At 36.2% G+C, this 21928-nt stretch overlaps 2 protein-coding genes and 1 long non-coding RNA gene across 4 annotated transcripts; 2 read left to right on the top strand and 1 right to left on the bottom strand.

Annotated features, from left to right (window-relative positions):
* The first annotated feature begins 1302 nt into the window (after window positions 1–1302).
* Window positions 1303–11481, top strand: LOC148910209 (uncharacterized). The gene is made up of 2 exons (XR_016120111.1): window positions 1303–1511; window positions 10591–11481. It is a non-coding gene; the product is annotated as an uncharacterized LOC148910209 (long non-coding RNA).
* Window positions 2715–7512, bottom strand: LOC116306697 (dopamine receptor D2.L). Of its 2 annotated transcripts, XM_031716782.2 has the most exons (4): window positions 7223–7512; window positions 6572–6663; window positions 6113–6441; window positions 2715–4110 (listed from the first exon to the last, which is right to left on the bottom strand). In XM_031716782.2, exons 3-4 carry the CDS (start codon window positions 6383–6385, stop codon window positions 3028–3030), a joined length of 1356 nt encoding a protein of 451 aa, XP_031572642.2. In that variant the 5' UTR covers window positions 6386–6441; window positions 6572–6663; window positions 7223–7512; the 3' UTR covers window positions 2715–3027. The 2 variants fall into 2 exon arrangements, with proteins under 2 accessions (XP_031572642.2, XP_088888181.1); XM_089032055.1 differs by lacking the exons at window positions 6572–6663; window positions 7223–7512 and having other exon boundaries at window positions 6113–6477.
* Window positions 11482–12117: 636 nt separating the features above from the next.
* On the top strand, window positions 12118–21765 carry LOC116306702 (5-hydroxytryptamine receptor 4). Its single transcript, XM_031716787.2, has 2 exons — window positions 12118–12970; window positions 20544–21765. The coding sequence occupies exons 1-2, from the start codon at window positions 12680–12682 to the stop codon at window positions 21546–21548; spliced, it is 1296 nt and encodes a 431-aa protein (XP_031572647.1). The 5' UTR covers window positions 12118–12679; the 3' UTR covers window positions 21549–21765.
* Window positions 21766–21928: the final 163 nt, after the last annotated feature.

Below are 21928 nucleotides of genomic sequence, written 5' to 3' on the forward strand. Positions count from 1 at the left end.
AAAACGTCTAGTAGTGGCAAGCGATTCAATGTTATTCAGAAAAGTTATTTGGATGAAAAGTTTGCAATTAGCCAAGAGACTGGGCTGAAAGCCGATCCCGAACAAGTAGCACGCGACATGAGACACGCCAAGACGGAAAATGGAGGTCGTCGTTTCAAATATGAAGAGTTCTTGTCCTCACAGCAAGTAAAATCATACTTTTCCAGAAAGGCAGCCAAAATAAAACAGGGAGACACAGCTCAGGTAGGAGCCACAATTACCACAGACGATAAAGCCAGTGAAGACCAGAGTGCTTACACATCTGCTCGAGATCATATTCTCAGTGAGTGTCAGATGATTCATCCAGTTATTTATGATGCCTATAACCTTTGTGATATATATACAAAAGATAAACTCAAAAAGCTCAGTGTAGCTCTTTTGCGCCATATTTGCGAATATTTTGATTTACAAGTTGATGATCTTCCTGAAAAACGAAAAGCTCCTTACATTAACTTGATTTCTGAGCTTGTGCAAGCATGTTCTTGTGGTGGAAAGGAAGGCTAAAGAGACGGGAGAACTCAATGAAAGAGGAACTCAAAAGAATTTAGAACCTGTTATACAGTACTAACGGCCATATGTATGAGTCACAAAAACTATACAACGAATGTGAATATACATCCGTTCACGAGCCTGGTAAGGCCTGGTTTTCAATAGCGACACAAATAAGCACAACAGTTTTAAGTTATTAAAATCATTCGAATTATTTTTACCTTCGTTTTGATTGGCCGAGATAACTGCAAATGACTGTCTACAAAGGATATTCTGCTCATGCGCATTTCGGTGCAAAGCTTTTTCCCGCAAATAATAATTTACACATGCGCAGTAACGTTGCATTTGTCAACATGGCTCGCTTCGCTGGTATGTTTGACAGATAGCAAAAAAACCGGCGAACAACGAAAAGAAAACGGAAGGAATAATTTGAATGATAAAACATTTAGTTTTTGGCATCAGCAAATAATTTCTCGCTTGCCACTAGAAACCCACGATATTTTGCTCGATATCGTCCAATATTGCTCATTATCATCCAGGAAATAACCAAGCCGAGCGTCAACTTTGAACAAAGTTTGTTAAAAAATATAAACAAATGAATAAAAAATCGATTTATGGTTCAACAAATTACATGTAAAGCTTTGTTTTCTTGTTTGATGTTTTTGATACTTGGTATAAAACAAACAAACCAAAAAACTTACTTGAAAGCAATTTATTATATTATGTCGGTAAGGAACAGTTTCATTTACACTCACTAAATAGTTTCGAAAAGTACAAGTTTTTATTTTAAATGGTCATAAGCTTGTCTAGTTTGGAAACAGGGATAAAAGAAAAATCTTTGTTCAAAAACAATTTTTTTTTCCAATACGTTTTGGGCTGCCTGTGTGTAACGCAATCGACGCCATGGGACTTGTACGATGTGCATCACTTTTGACCGTTCCAGTCTTTATGAAGTTTTTCATGACAATGAACCACTCCAAAAGGTACCACATACATCATAAATATGTTATGCCTTTTCTTATTAACATCATAAATCTCACAAATTGATTTGGAAAACTGATGTGGAGCATTTCAGGAAAAAAAGAAGTTTTACTAAATCATCGACATATATCGAGGGAATAATATAATGACTATAGTAGACTAATTTAGGTGTTTCGGCATCAAACAGCATCTAAAAGCTTCCAATTTCACTTGGTCAAGTAATGATATGTTAGAAAGGGTTGAATATCTTTATTTTAGATCATTTGACTGAGGCAAATTTAGTCGGATAATTTTTATTTCTCGCGCTTAGTTAATTTAGCGTATCGCGTGACCGTGATAAAGTGACTGTTTTGGACGTCAGGTAGGCTCAGAAAAAGGGCGCTGAAAATTCGTTGTTTCAGTAGCCCAAAAATTTTATTACGTTTTCTCTAAGAAGAAACATCATTCTTTCAAGGGAATATAGCTTTATAACCTCAGGGCATGTAGCAATGCCCTTTTTCAGCCTTTCGATTTAGCGTTCAATTTGACATGCCGAAACGGAACAGAAATACAAATATATTTAAAAATTCTGAAAATATTGAGAATTTAATTAAAATCAATGAAACTAAGCAAAATAACTAAGAAGTTATTCCTCTATACAATTCGGGGTTTAGTGGCGAAATATATTCTTTCCTCAATTTTTTATGGATTTTCTAATTAATACCGGTCTGAGGCAGGCGTAAAGCGGGTGTGAAGCTGTCGTATAGTAAACGCCGTCTTTCGCGAAAACCAAAAATCCTGTGAACATTTCTATATTTTTTCCATTACTAACTCACCAAAACCTATCTTTGGAAATATTTTGGGAATTTTCGATTTTTTCATTTTGCACACCTCTGGTCGACATTTACTGATCCCCGCTCTTAAGAAGCAGAGGGTTGCAGTCTTGGACCTTTTTTTTAAAAAGCACAACTTTTGCTCAAGCTCAAAATGTACAAAAGTGAGAAAGTCCAAGTAATAAATGCTTGGCTGTCTATGTAGCTTTTAAATACTACGACAAGTACAACAAAGGAAGATCATGAAGAAGATGGTACTTCACGCGAGGACACTGAAGATGATGATAATTCATGTGAGGACACTAATGAGGATACTGAAGACTTGGATAGCAACGAAAAAACTGACATTGTTACTCATAAAATAGGAATTACTGATAGTGAGGAAAACGATGTTTGCATTCAATTTACGAGTGCATCAAATTCAAAGTAAATATTTAAGGACATTTAATCAAAGCTTTACGTATTACACGTAATGTTCAGGTTACCGCTAGTTCCGTAAAGTTAGCCAAGAACGCATATTACAAAGACGACATCACAGCCACCAACCAATCAGCGCGCGGGTTATTTTTAGCCTAGCTAGCAATCTAATGGACAAGGATTTATTGAGAGTTATACCCCTAGTAATTTTCCCCTGGTGTGAAGTCAAAGCACTCGCAAGGGTAATTTGGAGCTCGAAAATAGTCTATTGCGCCCCTACATTCCTGCTCTAACGGCATCTTGAAAAAAAGCCGAACATCTTATGAAATATTTGCCTAAACTTTGTCTTGACCCTCTTATTGGTAAAGGCATAAGCCACTGGGTTAGCAACTCCATTCATGTAAACCAGCCACATTGCCACGTGGAAAACAAAATCAGGAGCTCGTATTTTAGTAGTACAAGCGTTGACCACTAAGTATGGCAGCCATAAAACAAGATATAATATCAAAAGCAAAAATCCTGTCCTTGCAATCTTGTATTCTCTCGGTAATTGTGCCTCATCTCGTTTTCTGGATCGAAGATTGGATCCAAAGTTTTGTAACATTCTGCGCATGCTCCGCTTTTTAGGAACTGACTGCTGGTCAGTAAGTACCGAAGGCGTTGGTTCATCGTTTGCACGTGGGGGGAGGGCTTCTTCGAACAAATCACAGGGAGAAAGAATCTGCTTGGAAGGGTCTTCAAAAGAAGAAGAAATTCGGTTGTCATTTGTTAACAGAAATTCATCGCGATCGGGTTTCAAAAAGAGTGACATATTTCCTGCTTCTTGCGTGACACTAGCACTATATGTTAAGGGGCATTCACTTGATTCATCCTGTAACACATTCGTATTATTTGCAGCCGGGGAATCCAGAGATGAATTTTGCACATCAGGGCTTCGTGAATCTTCTTCTTGAGTCATGCTAAGCACAGTATTTACATGAAAGGATGCTGAGCCGAGTTTAAGTATATTGATTCTTCTGGAATGTTTCCGAATCACTCGAAATATCTTGATATAAGTGACAAACATGACGGCCAACGGAAGAGCGAATGCTGTAATTGAAAGGAATATGTACAGAGAACAGTTTGATGTCCAAGCGGGTGAACAATGTAAAGTCCCCGGATGATATTCATAGTGGGACCAGCCGAGTACTGGGAATGAGGCATAGAGTAGAGCCTGGAACCAAGCCACCAAGATCATGTACACGGCACGTCTTGAGGTCAGGATGGTGCGATATTTGGTTGGTTTATTGACAGCAATGTAACGATCAATGCTGATACAACAGAGAGTCATTACGATAGCTGAACATGCTGCAACGCTTAAAAATCCATTTACCTACAGGGAAAAAAATACGTATTCAGGTATTCAATTACTCAATCTTTATTTTAATACCAAATTTGCAAAATTACATATTGATGGCACTAACATGGCCGCGATGACGTAACGTGCAATCGAAGAATACTAAACTACAAAAAATTGGTACAAGCCAGCTGTAATAGCTATAGGCTAAACGAGACAGTTGGCAAATTATAATATTACATTACGATTTTGTTTGGTCAATTTAGCAAATCGAGGTCCATTTTCTATAGTCTGTACTCTTATCGAACATGGAATGGCGTCAGCATATGATCCAAACTCAAGTGGAACCACGAGTTCGATAAGAGTACAGACCATAGAAAAGTGACCTCGATTTGTTTTTACCACAAAAAATCATTAACACGCAGGTAGGTTTTGAAGAATTTAAAAAATGCCTGAGCTTAGAGAGTGCTCCAATATATATTCGATTTAACTTTTTAATTTTAATTAAAAGTAAACAATTGCAATTTGAGCTTTCCAGTTTAGGTGACTGTCAGTAATCACACCAAGGTACTTAGTATTTTACTCTTGGTAAGATAAGCAAATTGATAAGATGATTTCTTTTGCGAAGGATTGAATATAACAATGTTAGATTTTTCTATATTTAGAACCAGTTTATTGGCACAGAGACAATTATGGACAGAAAGCTATTAACTGTTTACAGTTGTTTCAAAAGGTAAATTTAATAGCCTTTTATTAGCAAAAAAAAAAATAAAAAATAACAGTCATCTACAAAAAGGTGAAAGTCAAGTAATTCTACAAGAATTGTGAAAATCATTAATGTAAAGCAAGAAGAGAAGAGGCCCCAATATTAAGCCTTGTGGAACCCCACAAGTGATTTGAAGTGATTCTGATTTCGTATTCCCTATAACAACATATTCGGCTTCCTATTGCACAAGTATGATCGAAACCAGTCATTTACTATTCCTCTAACACCATACATCTCAGGTTTTTGCAACAACATAGCGTTATATCGTGGCTATGTTATAATTTGTACTGTTTCTATATATTTCGGTAAATTTTAAATTTTCCATGATAATACATAGATTTAGTGCGCATACATTTTTGTATAAGTTATTCGATTCTTAATACTGATCGAGTTTCTAATAGCTGGGGTAAATCCACAGTTTAGATAAGTTTTTGATGTTTTTTTTAATTAGATGCTTAAGTGGAATATGTTTATCGACTACTTTGGTCAATTTAAAATACAACAAAAATAAGCTCGTATATGTCATTGTTTTCATAGCGATTGTAAGTGTAGTGTTTTATTATTTTATTTTTTGTTTTTTTTTTGTTTTTGTTTCTTTTGGGTTTTTTTCGTTTGTTTTTTTTTTAAAGCAGGCAATGCATTTATCATGTTGAGTTCACTCATGATTACAACAGAAATAAATTCGTCAATTGGATCTTAAATATGGTTTTTATGGTTCCGCCCATGTTATATATTATTCCTCCAGAGAAGTGCGGGCACGAATATATAAGCGTTTTTATAATTCAAATTATTTTTTCCGTCTTTTTGACAGGCCGTGATAATTGCAAACAAGAGAACCTCTTCCTGTAAAGAACTAATAGTCTGCTCATGCGCAGTAACTTTGCTTTTATTAAAATGGCTCGCTTCGATCTTCCTTGGACTTGGTATGTTTAATAGATAGCAAAAGAAACCAAATTCCATAAAGCACAAACAAAAAACGGGAAAAATATTTGAATGATAAAACATTTACTAAACTCGTCAAACACAGAATATCGTAATATGGAAGTGTTTCTGCCAGCTTTTGCATCGGCAAATAATTGATCCCTCGCCACTAACAAATTACGATATTTTGCTCAACCTCGTCCAATAATCGCTTAATGTGTGAAAATATGTGCGTGCACTGCAGATCAAATAAAGAAACTACTGATCCCTAAACCTGATATTTTATTTACCGGACTTATGAGTAAATATGGATTTGCAGTAATGTTATTAACGTCTCTTATCCTTACTCACCGTACAAGCTGCAGATCCTGCGAAAGTTCTGTGTTGGTCCCGTAACAATGTAGCGAGGCTGAACGGAATTACGAACAGCGTCAACACCATGTTTGATAAACAAAGGTTCGCAACGAACAAATTTGCTGGTCGGCTTTTCAGGAATTTGTTTCTTGCGATGATGACACATGTTGTGATGTTGAAAAATGATGATATGATCATTAATAAGAATAACAACACGCTCTCGATGATTCGTTCGTGGGACAGAAGGTCAAGGTTGGTTTGATTGTGCATTGAAAATCAGTCCTCTGTCGCTGTCCAACGTGTGGCTTTTAAATCTAAAAAACGAACTATAAAACACAACAGTGTATCAACAGGGCAAAATTCTTCGAGTTCACTTGAATTCTGTTCGCTCGACACGTCCAGATAGACTGAAAATTTTTTCCTCATTAATGAAGAACAAATCAACAGTGTACATACCTAAATGCACTGCAGTTCTCCTAGCTTCGTAATTGTTTTTCTTTTCCCAATCTTCGCAACATCACGCTAATTTATAATTTCAGTTATTTCAGCTGTTAAAGAGAATTGAGGCAAAAGAAAGCGATACTTGATTGTGTACATTGAGGTGTTCGTTAATTTGCACATGAACAATCAAAGTGAATATGAGGACTCGAACAAATCGTAAACAAAAAGTTGAGTAAATCAATAACAATTTGGTTTAAAAAAAAGATAGATTGATAATTCAAGGTGTTCGTCATAATAGTGTGGATATTGGAACTCGAAAGAATTTGTAAACGAAAAGTTGAGTAAATCAATAATAATTTGGTCTCAAAAAAAGACGCATTAATAATTAATGATCGTAATGGAATATACTCCAAGCTAGTCGCACTGGGTTATAATATCAAACTTAAGGAAAGAATTGGAAATGTTCACTAATCAGTCTATCTTTATGTTTATGAAGTTTCCTTCTCCGAGAGCTAGAATCGAGTTTTCAAAATCATCCATGGTAAAACCCAAAATAATACAATATGGAGCTGCAATATAGTCTATCTGTGATGGGTCCCCCCTTTGATGGACTTAAATAACAGATAGACGATAGTAGATGCCTACTACCTGACTTTGAAGGCTCACCTATCTTCTTCTCCGAGATCTGATTACTTAAATATCGATATCACTAGCGACAATGATGATTTGGAAAAGCTATGATTCCACCGTTCGAGAACTGAGGGGCAGAAGCAGGAGCAGGCAGTTCCAAAATTACAAGCAACGCAAACATGGGATCATAGACCGCCTGACAAATGCATTGTTATTCTTATGTGGTTGGATTCCAAAATTAACTTTGTTTGTTTATTGAAAACATATACGTGCACACGCAATTATTGGTGATATTTTTGGTTGCTAATGTCATTTAAAGCGACTCAAAATTTTGTGCCGCGAAGACAAAGTTTTTGAATAGCAACTACTTCGGCAGCTTTACACGTTGATCTCGGAAGAGATAGTTTAAAAGCTTGCTACTTGGTATTTTTCTACTGATTCAGCCATTTTTTTTATCAGAAGATCTCGTAATCTTTGATCAAGTATTAAGTAATCATGAGTTCAAGTTCTTATATCTGTGCCCCACTGTAGTGAAAGAAAAATCAGGAACTTAAGTGCATCTTGAAGTTTTGCTCGTTGTGTACTTTGCTTTTCAAAATTGTTTTGTTTCCACTTCAACTGCTCGGCCTAATATGCGAAGACAAATAAAAGTAGTATAGCCTTTCATTTTGAATCTCTTAAATTCTTCTTCTTCTTCTACTTCTTCTTCTTCTTCTTCTTCTTCTTCTTCTTCTTCTTCTTCTTCTTCTTCTTCTTCTTCTTCTTCTTCTTCTTCTTCTTCTTCTACTCAGTCTTTGCCAAATTGTTTCTTCAAGTTGTTCATTTTTTTGTTCAGATCAGTCTTCAGTTTCTGTAATAACTTAAAACATACACCATTGATTTCTTAGAATTCACTTATGAGCTATTTTCATTGTCCACGAGCAGCCATGATGTGTAAACAGCTGTCACTGTACTTGAAAAGATCCCAAATAAAGTCAACAAATTCAGAACGGCTGACAAGGAAATCATTTGACTAATCATTATTGTCTGTTCAGTAGTAAAGCTTTGTGTAAAATATGAGAGAACATATCTGGTCTGTTTAAGGAAACGCAAGCAAAACTTTGAATGTTTCCGTTTACAATTATATTTCTTAAGCTTTTTGCCCGCCAAAATATTTCAATATTGCTACTTGTAGAATTCCTCTTTCTTTTAAATGATTTCTACTAGGAAAACTAAATTTGTAATATATAATTTTTAACTTTATTGATTGACTAACTAGGACCATACTTCCAGACATCGATTGCTGAACCGTCGTATGGCAGCGCGAAGCATTTACGGCTATGCTGGAGATTTCGGCCCCAACACCGCTATCCGGGATTTACAGACTGATCAGGAAGCTCGGCCGAAGCCTAAGGGAGAGGTTAGTCGGCCCCTAGACCGTAGTTGATTAACCCCTTGCTATGACCAGCAGACCAACTAACCGATTCTGTCGATGATGACTAAGAGTCTAAAAGTTACTCTTTTCCGTGTGGGACGTGACGTACACTTTATATGCAAGTTTGGGGTGACGATCAAAGATCATCATGGGCAAAATATCCCATCGTCAGATTTTTTTTTTAGATTTGCACTTGACGAAAGTACATCATACTGGAGGGAAATTGAGTAAACAAAAAAGAGGGGTCATAGTTTTGCCGTTTGCGTGGAAGTTTACCCTTTTTGTGATAAAAAAATAAAAATAAATAAAAAAAAATAAAAAAAGCGCGAGCAGCGCAAACATGGAAAGCTGTAAAAAAGAGGCCATATTTGCTGAGAATTAAATTGATCGTTACCATAAGTCCATCATTTGAGTTACAGACTTCTGTTGTTACTATTTTTTAATTCACTCTAGAAACTTTAGTTCATGCATCTTAGCTGTCTCTTAGCTGCACTTTTGCTACTTGCCAATAGACCTTAAGCATTTTACTGATACGACGGCCATCTTGAACTATGGGATGAGGGAGCAAACGTACAAAAATTATAAAGCATAGAGTGGCGGGGTTACGTTCAAATAATTTGAAGTCTCGGGAAGGAGGACAGGAGGGAAGGAGGGAAGGAGGGAAGGAGGGAAGGAGGGAAGGGGGAAAGGGGGGAAGGAGGGAAGGGGGGAAGGACGGAAAAGGAGGGAAGGGGGAAAGAGGGGAAGGGGGAAGGGGAAGGGGGAAGGGGGAAGGGAGAAGGGGGAATTAGGGGGGAAGTGAGGAAGGGGAGAAGGGAAGAAAGCCTAGGGAAGGGGGACGGAAGAAGCGCTGAAGGAGGCATTAATAAACCCAATCCGTACTCGTCGTGCATGATTGCAAACGGTTTGGCAGATCTCAGCACCATCACAAGCAGTTCGTCAAAAAATTTTTTAAGACATTCAGTTTTTTCTGTAAAGCTTGACAAATGTTCTCAATGATTTATCCTCCACTTGAAGATAAGCAAGAAGAATATTTATATATCTGCCTTTCGTTTGGAACCGAAAGTAGTAGTTTCTCATACGATTGAATTAAAGCTAAAACACTTAAAATCTTTATTTCTTTACAGTTTTTTCCCACGACTCTATATTAATTCTTTATCGAAAGATCTTTTCCAGTCCATGTGGGATTACTTTATACCACGTTGACATTTAAAAACTGATTGATATTTTTTATTTTATTTTTATTTTATTTTTCTCTCTCCATGATACATATTATCCAGATTCTAAAGCGTTTCTGTTGATTGCTGACTGAAGACATTTCGAGAAATGAAAAGTATTTATATCCCCGGCAACCAAAGACCTTCAATCATACAGCAACACAGGGCTGACATCGGCTTTGCTTTTCTACGTAAAAATATATATGACAAGCCCAATATAGCCCAATATAAAAAACGACGAAATAAAGTATTTCTTAACTGCTGTTGATACGACTGATAAAAGCATATTTCCATGGGAACCCGACTAATAGTATAATGTCCAAACGCTTTAGCTTCTTTAGAGGTGCAACTCTGGGTGATTTTAAAAATATCTTGGTGAATTACTGTTATTACTTTTAGACGTGTACTCAATAATCGCTAAATAGAAAACTTTGGTGTTCAACATAAAGCGATAAAATCAGTATAAAAAAACAACTTACAAGTAGGAAAAATATTTTTGGGATGCTTGTTTCCTAAGCTACCGTGCTTGCTTAACACAATTTGGCGTCTTTTTTGATGTCGTCATACAACCAAATTTCCACTTCTTGTTGAGCCTTGAATTTATTCACCAATAGGTGTTGTGTTTGTAGTAGCCGAGATGTCAGCTTTCCCGCAATATTGGAGTTGAGTAGTAAACCTTGAGGGGATTTTGGAATTAAACCAGAGATTAAATCGACAGTACGTAATCATGCGACAATATTTGGTAACTTAAATTGATGTTTATATTCGTCCAGGAAAAGAGAAGAAAGGCAAGAAAGTGCAAGAGAAGAAGAATGGAAAAAACACAAGGAGAAGAGAAGAGAAGAGAAGAGAAGAGAAGAGAAGAGAAAAGAAGAGAAGAGAAGCCCCTGGGAAACGAGCGAGTCTAGAGGAACATCTCGAAAGATAGGAGAACCAGCAAGCAAGTTTTCCAATCACAAAAAAAATTAAAAAAATAAAAAATAAAAAAATAAAAAAATAAAAAAAAAGCGTAAACTGCAGAAGTTCGAAAACAGATTTTGAAATGTAAACAAAATACATACATCACGTAAAATGTAAACAAAATACACACATCACGTAACGAATGTTGTTTTACACTCAAATTTACTGTCTGACTGGAGATCTGATGGAAAATAAGTTTTAAGTTGATCTACACAGAAGTAAAACCCCTTCATTCTATCGACGCAAAAACCTATGTTGACCGTCCAGTTATTCCTTAATCTATCGTGTCGATTCGTCTTAGTGTTCCTATATCAGTTTTTTTCGGAAAACTGAGAGAACAGCTAAACTGAAGAAGAGCCGACATGGACCAAAGTAAAACAACGGTGAAACAGATTGCATGATTTATCTGTTCAGTAAATAAAGGTTACACAGGATACTAGAATCATCAGGAGACTTCTTCGTTTTCCGGCAACGAACGAACGAACCGGTTAAAAAACGAACACATGAGCGAACAATGGACAGTGAATGGAGATAGACAGATGGATAGAGAAGAGAGGAATGAATCAACTAGATCTTCAGCCATGCATCGACTCCCCGTCCTCGGAAGTTCCTGCAAGTCTCTCGCGCGACTGGCATTCGCAACTAGCTAATGACTAATTTCGCAGGTACTGCGATTTAGGGGAAGCTTGAATATTAAAAAAATATCGTACCACTGTTTTTATTCATATTTCAGTTTTACCCTTCATTTCTATCTAAATCGGACACCTTGGGTCTCATCATCTCTTCTTTCTCTCTCTCTCTCTCTCTCTCTCTCTCTCTCTCTCTTTATTATTACTATTTTATTTATTTATTTATTATTTTTCAAACTTTGACGACAGATTGCTTTTTACTTGTTGTTTTTTTTATAGAGAATTCAAACAAAAATATAGATCCCCGTACAAAATTCTAGGGGTTTGACGCGTTGAAGTTCAAAACGTGTATGATTCCCTAATTATTAGATGTCAAAGGTAATTCAGAGGTTTTGAGCTTACATTGTGCGCGCGCAGAAATCGATAACGTTTCAAAGTAATCAGTCAAATTAAATTATAAAATACGTCCGTCGTAAAGTCGGCTTTTTTAAAAAAAATCTCATCATGCAGTCGTGTATAGAAATGGCTTTTTTCATCAATTAGCCTATTCAATCTGAGATCCTTTTCAAAAATTTTCAGCTGCCACAACTTTATTCAAGTCTGCATCCGATTTAAACGATTAAGAAATGTGGCATTTGTGCAATAACAAATACAGGACAAGTGATCTATTCGCATCAGATTTTTGATATATCTCTCTTAGGTTCTAGACGTTTTATGAATATTGCGCTGGTAAACGTCCAATAGAGGTCTTGGAGATCGCGATTCAAGTGGAGTTGATGGGAATCTAGCTGTACCCGGGGTTACTGACAACCAGTTAGTGCACAACCATATAAAATATCAAAATCGAGTAATTCAAACCGTGCGAAAAAACAGCCTCTTTGGAGCAAAACGGCTTGACTGCTCTAGGCGTACTATTTCAACAGGAAATAATCAAATGGCTTTTGCTATAAGATTACTTTAAGTATAGGACGGACTTTTTCATCTGCAACGATTTGTTAAGGCAATTCTGGGAGCGTTTTCTTTTTAGAGGAATCAGGTGTTTAGTAAAGCTTGTCAGTTGATCGTCTTAGGAAAGTGGAATTGAACATTTCACAGCACTTGAGTACTTTCAAAAGTGAACGAATTTAATACAAATGACTGTCATTTTGAAATACGAAAATTGAAACATTTGACATCTGGTAGACTGGAGAAATTGCGCTTGGTGAAATTGCTTGAGATGAATGAGAAGTCTTAAACAGTTCGAATTGAAGTTGAAGGATAGAAAGAACATCGAATGATGATTCCTGCCAATCGCTCAAGGAACCGAACATCAATAGAAACTTCCTTGCATTCCATGGAAATCTTCGAAGCAATATGCCTGATTATTTTCGTAGTAACGTCTTTACTACTAAATGTTTCAATCTGTACAGTGATTTGGAGAAGCAAGCTGCTTAGGAAAAGGACCACAAACATTTTCATTGTCAACCTGGCCATTTCAAACTCGCTTATAGCGCTATTTATCATGCCATTTAGCTGTCGAGCTGTGATAGTACAAGTCTGGGATTATGGACATGTTTTTTGCACGGTAAGTCGCGAAAAAATTACACAAGATGTCGTATTATTTACACAACTGTAGTTTTTTAATAATTAAACTTAATAAATATAGATATAATAATATATTGAACAATTCATGTTAAAGACTGTGCTAACACAGTCGCTATTTATTCAAGTACAAAATGGATTTTCCCAGTTTTTACTTTTGAGTTTGCTTCCTGGTGGGGGTTGAAAGCGAAAAATGAACGCATCTTTTGGGTTTTTGTTTCCATTGAATTTAAATCCCACGTCTCCCTGGCTTGAGCTCAAGTTTTCATTGTTTGAAATTGAAATTCATTTGCTAACAACCGATGTATTTAACAAGGAAGATAAATAATCTTTAATACAATTCAAATTAAAATCTATCAAGAACGCTAACTGTTACGATTCCTTGCCGTACAAAGTCGAGAAATTTCGTTGCAATATCCTAGCGATAAGCCGATGTTTAAAAGTGAATGAATGTTGTTTTTTTTAAGCTGAAGTATTTTTTACATCACCTTAGGCATGGCATATATTAGCTGGTCAGACATTAATTTTACGATAGATGGTGATATAGCAACCAAGACGTGCTATTGTTTTCAGTTTGCTGGATGAGTTAAAACTCAGCGAAACACGCGCGAGTGAGTTAAGAAATTACAAAGGGGCAAATTGCAAATTTGGCCTTTTATGAAATATTTTTAATACAGACCTTTAAATTCGATATAAAAGAAAAAGTCCAAAAAATGGTTTGATGGTATGCCATATAAAGAGAAAAAGAAGGAAAAAAAAGCCCACGCGAACAAACGAAAAGAATTCCCTTGGCGATAAATCATTACTGAACCAAAATAATTTCAATTTCATAATTAATTCTAATTTTCAATTATTTCTACTTTAAATACCAACAAAATTATTTACTAGAAATTAAGTCGGTCTTTAGACTTTGAATAGCACTGAACTGCCCTGTTTTCTCCAATATTTTATTCAATATTTCTCCATCATGATATTTTAAGCAAACTAGCTTTACATAGAGTTTCCAATTACTACACATCAATTTATACCACTTCTATTTTTAAAAAACTACTAAGGCTGCGTTCATAATGTATGGCAGTGGGATCCCCCCGAAATTTGCCCATCCCCCTTTTTCCTACCAAAATTTTCCCGACCCCCCCTCAATTTCACCCCCCCCCCCCCCCCCTCTGCCATACATTATGAACGCACCCTAATCACGACCTTTTTCTCTTAGTTCTCATTAGAAGTGCCGCATTAATAGCGGAAAGTTTCAAAACGTTTCAAAACGTTTTTAAAGCAATACTATGTATATGACCAATATACCGAAAAAGTCTTTTAGAAACTTACAAATTGACGGTAAAGTCATGTTATAAAGGGTTTATCGTTTAAACTTTATTGAATATTTATCTAGTAATTCATCATCAAAGAGATCGATCCAATATTATTAGTATGAACAAAACAAAATCAAGTCACTTTTGGTAATGGCTTTAATCCGTCTCAATAAAACTTGTAATGGAGAGGTCGATACGCATCTAGATCACTATATTAATAAAGTAGTATATATGGTCATTTTTTGTTTGGAGTGTGTGCTTTGAAAAGCTTTTAAATAAAGCTAGGATATTTGGACAGAGAAGTTCGTTTGCGAGCGATATATTGTCACTGTTCGATCTGAGCTTTTAAAGTCTTGTGATTTCAATATCTTATGATTAGTGAGTAACCTACCTACGTTATCTTAATTTGATACATAACATTACAACCGCACTAGTACAAATATATACTTCATATATATTCTCATACACATATACATCTTTCCTATCGGCACGATAAACCCACCTAATGTGTACTTGAAGTCTCATAAGAGACTTGGTAGCTCAGCGGTTAGAGCATGGCACTGGAATCGCCAGGGCACATGTTCGAATCCGTTTCAAGACTCAGAATGTATGTTGAGTCTTTCAATTTGCAGCTGCATAAGTTGCTTCACATACTCTGTGAGGATCATCAGCTCAATTTGATGAATGACCTACGGTAAAATGTTTACTTATCTGGTAACCGGCATTGATAGAATGAATGCATGTGATGCAACTTTTTAGGTGAATCTCGCAGGGTGTGATTGCCTAATCTCCCTCCCATGACCAAACCACTAAAATGCCAGCAAGACCAAACTAGAACTCAGAAGTTGATTGATTTTTACGGCCGGTTGGAGGAAAACCGGAGAACCCTCCAACTACTATATTCACATATGATGTTGGGTACTAATGAGCCCACCATTGACAACAGCGGTCAGAAGTGTCACTTTAGCAGTACATCTTCTACCACCTGGTCAAATAAAAGATAGTCAAGACGTTCAACACACTGTCTAACTTTTTCTTTTCATAGCTCTCCATGAGTTCAACTGAATTAAAAGAAAGAGTAAACAGTGATGGTAAACCATACCAGTCTTAGTCTTTAATAGAACGATTGCTATTTTTTGGTAGTTCGTTCGATTAGGGCACCGCTAGGTAACCGTTATGCGCTAGGAAAAACAACTCAAAATTATAAAACACATTTTTTTTCTTGCACTCTTTCAATCGATTTTTTTCACTTTATTCGTCCGCTCATACATTCATTCAACTATTTTTTTATTCGTTAATTCATACATAAACTGAGTTTGTTTTGTTTTTTTTTTCGCTCCTTTTTTTTCGAGGGCGGGGATTTTCTTTAATTTGTTGATCTTTTTTATGTTTTGTTGTTGTTGTTTTTTCGTTTTTTATTCGTGTTAGCTCTTACTTTCTTGTTGGCTCTTGTTTCTTCACTTTTTGACTTTGTTCCTTGATTTAATCATCTACCCCTCTATTGTTTCACACCTAAACATTAGGATGTTTCTACTTAAATTGAACGGCATTAACGCATGTTTGGTAATCTAACTCTATCACACACACAGCTGCCATTCAAAACACTTGACTCAATTACCGGTACAAAAATGACATGTAGTCCATAAAGCATTTTGATATCGGATGTTTAAACTATATCTTGAAATTATTATTGTAACAATATAACATTAACTGGCCAAATATTCAAACACTTACTCACTACATATGCTATATAAATATTCCATGCATTAGTGTTTGTTGATGTAAAAAATATTGCTAAAGAATGAATGCATTTTCCTTTACACTAGATGTTGTTTAGTTTAAGCACTTGCTATTTCCTCAAGTATGGTTATAATTATTGACGATTACTTTATTTTAAAAGATCGTAAGAGTGTTTTTGATTTGAAATTCAATTAAATAAACTTGTATTGCAGCAAGCATATTATTTTTCTTTACAGCAAAGTATATTTTGAGGAATTTAACGCACGCGCATGTGCTGTGCTGTACTATGAACAAGCTGGGCGCTGTAGAGCACGAGAAAAGCAAGCTTAGGAACTCGAGGCGTAGTCGAGTGTTTTTCTGCTTTCCGAGTTTTCTTCAGCTCCCAGAGTTTTATATGATCGCAGTACAGAGACAAAAGCAGCCTTTTTATATTGCTTTTATAAAATATTTTAGAACGATTTTGCGATATTGGACATCGACACCATACCGACATTTCCGTTTTTAAAAGATATATATTTTCCTAGCCTGTTTTCCTAGTTTTCCTAGTTTTTGTTCGTTTAATTGCTTTTTTCTTTTTCTTTTCATTATACATATGTCAGTCTACCCCCTTCCTCCTCCCCTCCCCCCGTCATTTTTTCTTTTGGATTCTTTTCCTGTGTGAATCGCGTGATTAAACCTGTGATTGTTTTCTTGATGATAAGATATTATCAACGCCACATATAGAAACGTTAACATCGGCTATCATGAATTCTCATTGTTTAAGCCAGGAAGCTTTGCCTCCATGATTGTATTGTACAGATATGATTTACTTCATGACTATTATAATTGATATGAGAATACTTATACAAATTCATGGGTTACAAGCATTCCCAAGAGAGTTAAAAGACAAAAAAATGTCGGCCATTGTGGTACCGTTAACAATGGATGCTAATGAGAAATCTTTTGTTAAATGGCCGTACCAACATGGCCGCGATGACGTAACGTGTAAACGAAGAATAGCATGTATGTTCGCTCTGGGCCAGACCACAACGATTATGAAAGCACAAAACAAAGCGAACAAAATGCTTAATTTTGAGCTTATTCTCAAGACTTTCTTCGAATATTTCAAGTAGTTATCGAAAATAAAGTGTAAAGTGTAAAGTGTAAAGTGTAAAGTGTAAAGTGTAAAGTGTAAAGTGTAAAGTGTAAAGTGTAAAGTATGTCCTGATAAAATTACTTCCGTGGCTCTTTAAATTTTTGGTTTCCGCCATTTTTCTTTCGAAAACTACGCGCGCAGGTCTCTGTATTGTGATATAAACTACACACTGGAAGCTGGAAGCTGGAAGCTGGAAGCTGTAGAGAAAGAGAGAAGCAAGCTAAGGAACCCGAGGAATCAGCGTTAAATTTTATATAAAATATCCGTTTCTACGAGAATTTATAATAATTTAAGTGCTTTTTGTGTGAAAATCATTTTTGACGTCCTGGCCTATACACCGGCCATATGTTATCCTGAAATCTATCTCGTTCACTTCAAAACCGTCATTTCTTAAAAAAATGTTCAATTACACTGCTTGACGGTTGTGTTCTTAAACGTCGCCGACTGAGCGCGTTTATGTGGGATTAAAAGATTTAGCCTAATGGAGGCGGTATTGCTTTAATTTTATTTTGAGCTAGAAGATTTTCAAACCAAAAATATATATCAGAAATTTCTATATAGCGACGATTTTGAATGACAGGACAACCCGGAGAAATTAAACCCTCAAATCAAGGATTAGAATAATCTTTTTTTTTTTTTTTTTTTTTTTTTTGTAATATCGTTTGGCTGAACATTATACTTAAACGCAGTAAAAGATCTCACTTTACCTCTCTAATCGGTATATTAAGACTATCATAGACGTCACTAAATTATACGCATTGTTCTAATTTGCTGTACTGATCAAATGAAACGCATACAAAACGTACGTAGAAGTTGTTTATCAAATACGAGGGATGTCATCTATAATAATACTTAATAATAATACGAATACGAATCTTTTGTTAAATTCATCCAACATGGCTGATGTGAAAACCAACAATATCTATTAAATTAATTCTATTTAGGAGGACGTCTGCAACTAAAGTGGTAAATGACACGTAAAAACGGATTTATGTCCAAAAAAGATTTGATCGCTCCAGTAAGTTAAACGGGTTGGCTGTTACCTTGTAGCCAATGAAGCATCCTCATCGTGCAGGGCTTTAGATTTTACAATGCTCTCCATCGGATCCTCGCCCGTCAGCTAGTCTCTTTTGCACATTCTTTTCTCTATGTTATGAAATGGCGCGGAGGTTTCTATAGTATTTACGTACAGTATTTTGATTGCTTGGAATAAATACATGGGGGTGGGGTGGAACAGAGGGTTTTCCTATTCCAGACCAAAGCTCTAGAGCATGGTTTCTTTGTTTAACGCTTGCGCATGAAAAGACATTTTCATATGGATACAACTCAAACAAAGAATCTTCTTCTCAAGACAATCTCAGGGAAGCACCGGTGGCGTGCGCTGATAATGCGGCCCGAGTTCGAGTCCTGCCGATCTCGGTGTCGAGTTGTTTGTTGTTTCTCTCCTGTGTTTCGAGGGTTTTTCTCCGGGCTCTCCGGTTTTCCTCCCTCCTTAAAAATCAATTATCAAATTCTAAATCCTAATTAGATCTTTGGACTTTCGCATAGTTGGAGCCTAGTTCTGTTGTGATTGTCCCACGCTGTGATACAATAGCGAAAAGCTTTGTAGATTTTTTGTAGACAATGACACCTAGTCTGAAATGGGAAAGCCACGCGCAGTCCCAGCTAAAAAGAACTTTTAACGGAAAGGCCGCCTAACAATGGCCTATACAAAAAATTACTATTTTTAAAAAGGTTGAATAAAAAAATTGAACGATTTAATGACACGCAGTTCAATGGGAATTAATGCCATTATTTCTTTGAGAAAACGGATAAATCATTCTTAATTCGTAGTGAATGCGCCTTCCTGACGAGGCGGAAGACAATCGCAAACACCTGCATGTCAACAATCTATTATTTTTACATTTGTAAAGGTGTTTTTTTGGTATTAGTTGAAATGTTCTTAGGAAGAAATCCTATGAGTTTGACGAATATTATTACAACAGAGGAATCGAAAAATTAGGGTTGAATTTCATCCAAAATATGTGACGTACTGCATGAATAGAGCAGATTTCCTTTTGAGTGAAAAATTCGTCATCATTTTGGAGCTCTTCTTTAGTTTAGCTTTCTTGTGTGTCTTTCAGTGTAGAGGGAAAAAGAAAAGGAAATGGAGTGGATTCACAAGACAAATCGGTGTCCGTCCAGTTTCGTGTAGCTTTTTCGCTGCCGAAAAGGAGGAAATTGCGCTATTGAGTACAAAAGAACAACAACAACAACAACAACAACAACAAACAAACAAAAAACAAAACAAAAAAAACAAAAAACAAAAAAAACAAAAAACAAAAAACAAAAAAAAAAACACACAAAAAAAACACACAAAAAAACAAAAAAAACAAAAACACGAAAATTGACAAATTTTAGTGAACTTGTTTTTCACTTACAACACCATGTCGCAAATTAAAATGTTTTTTTAAATATCAAAATACGATACAACTGTAATCTAGCTGTATTATACGTACGTACGTAGGTGTATTTAAAGCACTGCACGTAAAAAAGCTTGTTAAATTCGTCATTTGTTATCATTGTAAAATGATCAAAAACCATGCAAAGCTAGCCTTTATCTAAACATGAGATTTAACAGCATACGTGGGGGAGATTATAGTGTTTTTGTGTAAAGAGAAAATGATTCTGAAGTGTAAATGTTAAGTATACTAAGAATTAAGCTTAATTCTGAGTTGGTTTTTCGCACGGCCAGGGCTGTCTGGATTACCTTTTAACGTTCTAATTTGTGACGCCATGATTCAAGTTGATCCTTTTTAGAAGATAAAAACATAAGATTGGAATTGATTATTTCAACACTATTGATTTGTTGAGACTTTTTATATAAGAAACCATAATTTTGATAGCCAATTCACAGTCTAACTGTAGTCTTTTAACTCCCTTCCGCTCTGTTCCACGAACGAGGAATCGTATCAAGAGCTAGTATTGAGAATTTCCGCGAAACCCCTTTATTAAATGTTATAGATTATATAAAAAATATAATAAATAATAATAATGATGATGGTGATGGTGATGGTGATGGTGATGATGATGATGAAGATGATGATGATGCTGTAATGATGATGATGATGATGAACATGATGATGATGATGATGATGAACATGATGATGAAGATGATGATGATGCTGTAATGATGAAGATGATGATGGTAATGATGATAATGAAGATAGTGGTGATGGTGATGATGATGATGATGGTGGTGATGATGAAAATGATGAAAATGATGATGATGATGGTAATGATGAAAATGAAGATGATGGTGATGGTGATGATGGTGAAGATGATGATGATAATGATAAACGATAATAATTTGATATTTTCTTGTTTTTCAGATCAATGGGATGCTGAGTATGACATTCTTTGTAGCATCCATCTCCACGCTCTGTTGTATCAGTGTTGATCGCTACTACGCTGTAGTCAAACCCGTCAAATATAAAAACATCTTTACCGTTCGACGAGCTAGCATTCTGCTCCTTTTTTCTTGGACAATTTCCGTGTTTTGCGCGTCACTTCCGGTCTTTGGGTGGGCGGAATACGTCTATCATCCCGGAAGTAATCACTGTTCTCCTAACTGGAAGCGCAACTGTGGATACTACTTCTTTATGACTCTAATAGGATTTGGGATCCCTTTGGTAATACTGATATTGACCTATTGGATGATATTTGCCGCCATTCGTAAACACGAGCGTAGATTCTCCTCATGGAATGGTATTGCACCTACTACCTCGTATCGTATACCTTTACCAAGTGTCAATCCACCAAAACCAGTTATTACTGTCAATGCTGTTGTTCAAGATAGCTTCTCACATGCTGATTCCACTGTCGACATAAACGAGCGCAACGACTTTAAACGAAGATCGCGCAGTATTTGCTCGGGTACTGCTAGTCCTTCCTCTCAAAGACGCAACACTGCACAAGTAGATTTCCTTAAAATCCCAGGACAAGCTGTAATCAAGAGACAAAGCTCGATGTTGCAGTTTCGAGTGCTGACGCAAATAACTACGCGACTTCGAGGCCGTACGCTAACAATCCCGCGGGAATACAGGATTGCTAAGACGGGACTTGTGCTGTTTTTTGTGTTTTTTGTTTCGTGGGGACCCTACATGGTCGTCAATAACTGCAGTGGTTACTATGAAACCCCAGTGTGGGTGTACCGGCTCGCTATCTGGCTTGTTTACTGCTCGTGTATTTTGAATCCCATGGTGTACGCGTTTTCCAGCAAGCATATTAGAGACGCATTTCGTGTCGCTTTTAAATGTCGACGAGAAAGGCGGATCGCTGATGCCTTTCAGTTGAGGAGGATGAGCGAGGCAACCAGTACTAACCATGTCAATTAGAGCTGACTTACTTAATAAACTAATGAATTATTAGAAATTATTGACTTTATGCGTGATTATGAATGATTATAAAATATATTGTTAATAAACTGGATAAATGATGTTAATTAATTGCTACTCTCTAGAAGTCATCTCATCCAATCCTTCAAACCATCCATCCATTCATCCATGCATTCCATCCCATCCCATTCCTTCAACTGATTTTCATTCTATCCCATCTCATCTCACCCCATTAATCCATCCATCCAGCTTAGCAGTAACTTCAGAGTAAATATATTTTAGTAATACCCTATTTCGCAATCTGGGCTATTTACATTCACATCATCCTTATATTCAATAATTTAATGTCATTTCATTCAAGGGACCGTCGTAATTGGGGA

This window comes from Actinia tenebrosa, unplaced genomic scaffold, assembly GCF_029948245.1.
Source record: "Actinia tenebrosa isolate PJP-AT-01 unplaced genomic scaffold, QUT_ActTen_1.0 PGA_scaffold17__23_contigs__length_9995812, whole genome shotgun sequence".
In the NCBI taxonomy this organism is placed as follows: domain Eukaryota; kingdom Metazoa; phylum Cnidaria; class Anthozoa; order Actiniaria; family Actiniidae; genus Actinia; species Actinia tenebrosa.